The 7,051-nt window shown below is 48.5% G+C and overlaps 1 protein-coding gene across 1 annotated transcript in view; it reads right to left on the bottom strand.

Annotated features, from left to right (window-relative positions):
• Positions 1-6,742, bottom strand: part of LOC108522670 (sorting nexin-6-like) — a 67,075-nt gene extending 60,333 nt beyond the window's left edge. The window contains 2 exon segments of the mRNA XM_017863042.1: positions 6,427-6,474; positions 6,631-6,742. Coding sequence (XP_017718531.1) covers positions 6,427-6,474; positions 6,631-6,672 — 90 coding nt within the window. The 5' untranslated portion in view covers positions 6,673-6,742.
• Between the last annotated feature and the right edge of the window lie 309 nt (positions 6,743-7,051).

Below are 7,051 nucleotides of genomic sequence, written 5' to 3' on the forward strand. Positions count from 1 at the left end.
TGAGACAGTTTCGCTCTTGTTGCCCAAGCTGGAGTACAATGGCAAGGTCTTGGCTCACTGCAACCTCTGCCTCCTGGATTCAAGTGATTCTCCTGTCTCAGCCTCCCAAGTAGCTGGAATTACAGGCACCAGCCATCATGCCCGGCTAATTTTTGTATTTTTAGTAGAGATGGGGTTTCACCATGTTGGCCAGGCAGGTCTTTAACTCCTGACCTCAGGTGATCTGCCCATCTCCGCCTCCCAAAGTGCTGGGATTACAAGCATAAGACACTGTGCCTGGCCAAAACAAGGTTTTCTTAGGGCACTGAGATTCTGTTCTAATCGAAACATCATGATGAAAATGTGTGGCTACTTAAAGATTTATTTAAAAACACTGACTTTAATTTTGTTTACCTGTAGCCAGACGTGGTGGCTCACGCCTGTAATCCCAGCACTTTGGGAGGCCAAGGCGGGTGGATCATGAGGTCAAGAGATCGAGACCATCCTGGCCAACATGGTGAAACCTCGTCTCTACTAAAAATACAAAAATTAGCTGGGTGTGGTGGCGAGTGCCTATAGTACCAGCTACTCAGGAGTCTGAGGCAGAACAGTTTGAACCTGGGAGGCGGAGGTTGCAGTGAGTCAAGGTCGCATCACTGCACTCCAGCCTAGCAACAGAGCAAGACTCCGTCTAGAGAAAACAAAAAGGGCCAGCGTGGTGGCTCACACCTGTAATCCCAGCACTTTGGGAGGCCGAGGCAGACAGATCACGAGGTCAGGAGATCGAGGCCATCCTGGCTAACATGGTGAAACCCTGTCTCTACTAAAAATACAAAAAATTAGCAGGACGTAGTGGCGGGTGCCTGTAGTCCCAGCTACTCAGGAGGCTGAGGCAGGAGAATGACATGAACCCAGGAGGCAGAGGTTGCAGTGAGCCAAGATCGCACCACTGCACTCCAGCCGGGACGACAGAGCAAGACTCCATCTCAGAAAAAAAAAAAAAAAAAAAAATTTGCTTACTTACTGCTTTACATGAAATGCTAGTTATTATTTTGAATGTGCTGCCCCTTTGCAACTCATATCAAGATGTACTTCATGCTTTTTCTCTATCAAGACGCCCTTTTCTTTTTGAGACAGAGTCTCGCACTGTTGCCCAGGCGGGAGTGCAATGGCATGCTCTCAGCTCACTGCAATCTCCACCTCCTGGGTTCCAATGATTCTCCTGCCTCAGCTTCCCAAGTAGCTGGGATTACAGCTACCCGCCACCACACCCGGCTAATTTTTTGTATTTTTAGCAGGGACAGAGCTTCACCATGTTGGTCAGGCTGACCTCGTGATCCACCCGCCTCCGTCTTCCAAAGTGCTGGGATTACAGGCGTGAGCCACCGTGACCTGCCAAGACTCCCTTTCTTAAAAGGCTCAACAAGATGATCTAAACTAAAAATGCAATGCCTAAAAGTTCTAATTATGGCAATCTATTTCTATCAGACCAAACACAATGTAAGGAAATTTAAACAGGCCAGATATTTCTGTTTCTAAAATGAGGAAATAGCAGGATAACTTTGTGCAGCAGTAATCAAATTTCAGTCACAAACAGAAACTCTCCTTGGGCACTTGTTAAATAAGCAGTTATCGTCCGGGCGCGGTGGCTCATGCCTGTAGTCCCAGCACTTTGGGAGGCCGAGGAGGGCAGATCACCTGAGGTCAAGAGTTCGAGACCAGCCTGGCCAACATGGTGAAACCCTGTCTCTATTAAAAAAAACAAAAAAATTAGCCAGGTGTGGTGGTGGGCGCCTATAATCTCAGCAGGCAGGAGAATCGCCTGCACCTGGGAGGTGGAGGATGCAGTGAGCCAAGATTGTGCCATTGCACTACAGCCTGGGTGACAGGAGTGAAACTCCCTCTTTAAAAAAAAAAAAAAAGTTATCAGCTGGGCACAGTGGCTTACACCTATACTCCCAGCACTTTGATAGGCCGAGGCAGGTGGATCACCTGAGGTCAGGAGTTCAAGACATGCCTGACCAATATGGTGAAAACCCTGTCTCTACTAAAAATACAAAAATTAGCTGGGTGTGGTAGCATGCACCTGTAGTCCCAGCTACTCAGGAGACTGAGACAGGAGAACTAGTTGAACCTGAAGGCAGACGCTGCAGTGAGCTGAGATCATGCCACTGCACTCCAGCCTGGGTGACAGAGCGAGACCCTGTCTCAAAAAAATTAAAACAAACAAACAAACAAACAAAAAAATGCAGTTATCTGTCCTTATGTAGAGATGGGGCTGAAAAGATCAAAGTGTGACCAACAGTTTTCAATACTGTGTATTCCCTACCCTAGGAGATGCTGATTCAGTGAGGAGGTGACACCCAGAAACTTTCATTTTGATTTTCAAACGGCCCAGGTAATTCTAAGGCAAGTATTTCAAGGCCACTTTGAGAAACCTGTGCAGTGGCTCTGATATCAGAAATGTGGTTTAAAGTCCAGCTCAGGCCGGGCGCGGTGGCTCAAGCCTGTAATCCCAGCACTTCGGGAGGCCGAGACGGGCGGATCACGAGGTCAGGAGATCGAGACCACCCTGGCTAACCCAGTGAAACCCCGTCTCTACTAAAAAATACAAAAAACTAGCCGGGCGAGGTGGTGGACGCCTGTAGTCCCAGCTACTCAGGAGGCTGAGGCAGGAGAATGGCGTAAACCCGGGAGGCGGAGCTTGCAGTGAGCTGAGATCTGGCCACTGCACTCCAGCCTGGGTGACAGAGCGAGACTCCATCTCAAAAAAAATAAAAAATAAAAAATAAAGTCCAGCTCTCTCACTCATTGCTGTGTGACCTCAGACTACTAACTTAGTTTCTCTGAAGTTCAGATTTCTCATTAGAAAAAGGGGGATACTAAAGGCTACAGAGGGATGATGAGATATAATGAAATATAATGAAACAATGATTATGCTGTGCCCACCTATAATTATATAATTATTATGATTCACTCAGTTCCATGGGACAAAAATAAGGAAGAACTGGGCAAGTGTACATATCCATCCTGATGTTCCAAAAGCGTTCTAATTCATGTTTTTTTTCCATTTCCATATTAAAATTTTCATCTACAGGATTCTATAAGAACATCTCAGTCAGGCGTCCTCTTTTGTTTTCCTCTCCCTTTAATTTTGTAATACACGAAAAAGTTTCTGGGGCCAGGTGCGGTGGCTCACGCCAGTAATCCCAGCACTTTGGGAGTCCGAGCAAGCAGATCACGAGGTCAAGAGATCGAGACCATCCTAGCTAACACAGTGAAACCCCCGCCTCTACTAAAAAAAAAAAAAGAAAAGAAAAGCACAAAAAATTAGCCGGGCATGGTCACGGACTCCTGTAGTCCCAGCTACTCAGGAGGCTGAGGCAGGAGAATGGTGTGAACTTGGGAGGCAGAGCTTGCAGTGAGCTGAGACGGTGACACTGCACTCCAGCCCGGGCAACAGAGCAAGACTCTGTCTCAAAAAAAAAAAAAAAAAAGAAAGAAAAAGAAAAAGTTTCTGGACAAATTACTTAAGTGCTTCCAGATCCATGAGCAAATCTTCCTGAAGGCATAAAGCCATGAACACAAATATTCACTAAAAGATACTTTTCACATCATCGACATACTCAAAATTAGTATTTTATTTTACTGAACATTATTAGTAAGACCCTTCAAGAAAGCAAATTCTGTTTGCTTGTGCTAGTAGACCCCAAAAATAGGACACAAAGTTATCTAAATATAAAGGTCATATGCTTTATATTTAGAAAAATCAGTTTAATTGTGCTCTAATCAACTCCTCTCACTTCATTAAGTAACTCTGCTAGTGTCCCCTATTTTAAAATCCAAAATACAATTTAAAAAATTTTTTTAGAGACAGGATCTCACTCTGTCACCCAGGCCCTCTCAAGCCATAGCTCACTGTTCTTAAGCTCTCAATCTCTCAAATAGCTAGGACTATAGGCATATACCACCAAGCTTGCCTAAGTTCAAAAAAAAATTGTTTTTTCTTTCTTTTTTTTTTTTGAGATGGAGTTTTGCTCTTGTTGCCCAGGCTGGAGTGCAATGGCGCAATCTCGGCTCACTGCAACCTCTACCTCCCAGGTTCAAGTGATTCTCCTGCCTCAGCCTCCGGAGTAACTGGAATTACAGGCATGCACCACCATGCCCAGCTAATTTTTGTATTTTTAGTAGAGATGGGGTTTCACCATGTTGGTCAGGCTGGTCTCGAACTCCTGACCTCAGGTGATTCACTCGCTTTGGCCTTCCAAAGTGCTGGGATTACAGGCTGAGCCACCATATCCGGTCTTAAAAATTTTCAGTAGAGTTGGGGTGTTGCTATGTTGCTCAGGCTGATCTTGAATTCCTGCCTCAAACAATCCTCTTGCCTTGGCCTCCCAAAATGCTGGCATTACAGGTGTGAGCCATTGTGCCTGGCCGAAACTAAAAATCTTAGAAACAACTAGTAATTCTATATGATGCTTTTGCTTTAACCTGAAATTCTAAATAATGTCTTTGTTTACACTGAGAAATTAATTTATAAAGTATGCAGCACCTTCTCCATCTTTCTTACTATTTAAAAGCTCGGTTGGGCACAGTGACTCATGCCTATAATCCCAGCACTTTGGAAGGCAGAGGCAAGAGGCCCACTTAAGCCCAGGAGTTTGACACTGGCCTGGGCAACATGGTGAGACCCTGTCTCTATAAAAACAAACGAACAGGCCGGGTGCGGTGGCTCACGCCTCTAATCCCAGCACTTTGGGAGGCTGAGGGGGGCGGATCACGAAGTCAGGGGATAGAGACCATCCTGGCTAACACGGTGAAACCCCGTCTCTACTAAAAATACAAAAAAATTAGCCGGGCGTGGTGGCGGGCGCCTGTAGTCCCAGCTACACTCGGTAGGCAGAGGCAGGAGAATGGCGTGAACCCGGGAGGCGGAGCTTGCAGTGAGGCAAGATAGTGCCACTGCACTCCAGTCTGGGTGACAGAGCAAGACTCCGTCTCAAAAAACAAACAACAAACAACCTAGCTAGGCATGGTGGCCCATGCCAGTAGTCCCAGCTACTTGGGAGGCTGAGGTGGGAGGATCACTTAAACCCAGGAGGTAAAGGCTGCAGTGAGCTATAACCATGCCACTGCACTCCAGCCTGGGCAACAAAGGGAGATACTGTCTCATAAAACCAAATAAGTAAATAAAAGCTTTATAAAAGTCATCAGTTCATACTACCTCATCTGTTACTACAAACAGCAATAACAACCCACAATATTTTATCACCTACCAAATATGCACTAACACAGATGTCTCTTTCACATGAAGATGGCTAAGAAAAAGCAAAAGGGAAAACTGAAGTGCAGGCTGTGAAATGTGAAGGAACCATGGAACCTTGCTGAATGGTTAATTATCATATATCAACATTTTCCAAGTGCTCACTTGTACAAGGGACTATAAAGATAACCACCCTTCAGCCAAGAAAAAAGGGAGTGGAGAGTGGGGTGGAAGAGAGGAATCAGAGACCGGAAGGCTCTTTCTGAAGTAGAATGCAACTAACCTCAGAACACCAAGGGTAGAATGGAGGTTATCAAAGGCCTGGCGGGGTGTGTATGTGGGGGGTGGGGGGGTGGAGCGTAGATGTTGGTCAAAGGGTACAGACTTGAAATTTGCTTAGATCTCAAATGTTCTCACAAAAAAAAACTGGCAACTAGGTGAGGCAATGGATATGTTAGGTTGATTGTGGTACTCATTTCACAATGTATTCGTGTATTAAAACATAATGTATATCTTAAGTATACAGAATTATCAATAGTATTTTTCAATATACCTCAAAGAAGCTAAGGAAGAATAAAACACCAAGGAAATCCTGCCAAAGACAGGATTTGCTGGATATTAGAAAAAGTAAAGATACCGTGGGCTACCCGCACTTTGCATAATCTAGTAGGGCACTGGACAGGAGTTGATTCGGCTACTGTAAAAATCTTTGCAAAATGGTAATGTAGACTACACCTGTACTATTTGAGAGACAGAGAGAAGGGTGGGCGGGAGCAAGTTCGAGATGCCAACACTGGGTGAAAATTGAGGGTGCCGCCAGAAGGTCCGAGAATGGGTTTTCATGGCCCAAAAGTGGCGAGGGAGGGTGGGGGCGTTCCAGCTCCCGCCTCCACTTCCACTTCCCCACCTGCACCCCGCCCTGGGTGGGAGTGGAGGTCCACCAGAAGGCCCGAACCAGCGGCGGGGGACAAGAAAGCGGCCGTGGGTCCCCGGGAATCGGAACCAAGCGGCCCCCAGGGAGGAAGGGCTGCAGGAGGGTGGGGCGCGGTGCAGCGAGGAAACCGAAAGGACTACGGAGAGGGAGTGCGGCGCGGCTGGGGACCCCTCCCCGTACCACACCCGTGGACCCAGAATGGGGAGGGAGGGTGGCAGGGTTCCGCAAGCGAAACGGAGGCAGAACTTACTCCGCGGTCCTCTTCTGAGAGGAAGTCCGGGCCGTCGTCCAGGCCTTCCTGCGGGGTCGGCGGGCCCGACGCGCCGGAGAAAAGGATGGGATGGGGGAGACACAAAGGGAGACATTAGTGCCAGGCTGGCGCGGTCCCCGCGCCCGCCCCGCGCCCGCCGCCCCCACCGCGCTCCCGGGGCTCGGCGCCGCGGAGAACACCCACCATCATGGCTGCTCCAAGGCTAGGGCCAGCGCAGGCGCGCATCCCCCTGCTGCCCGAGGGAGCCGGCGGCCGCGAGCGGAGCGGAGCGGGGCGGGGCGAGGCGGAGGCGGAGGGGCGGGACCTAAGGGCGGTCCCGCCCCGTCCCCGGCGCTGAAAGCTGGAGTCCGTGAGCAAGGAAGGATAACAGGGCCTTCCGCCCAAGGTCAAGGCACCGAAGTCGGGAGATCCTGAAGACCCATACCTCATGGCTGGAAGCACCTCGCTGCTGACTGGCTCTGACCAGGGAAGGGCCGAAGGCCACGCAGGGATCTCTCCAGTTCCCCTGCCGCTAGGGCTCCAGCGAAAAAACGAAGCAGGCGCCCTCCGGAAGCCACAATACATCGTCTAGTCTTTGTATTATGCCACACGATAATTAATCACA

This window comes from Rhinopithecus bieti, unplaced genomic scaffold, assembly GCF_001698545.2.
Source record: "Rhinopithecus bieti isolate Rb0 unplaced genomic scaffold, ASM169854v2 scaffold_68129, whole genome shotgun sequence".
Lineage (NCBI taxonomy): Eukaryota > Metazoa > Chordata > Mammalia > Primates > Cercopithecidae > Rhinopithecus > Rhinopithecus bieti.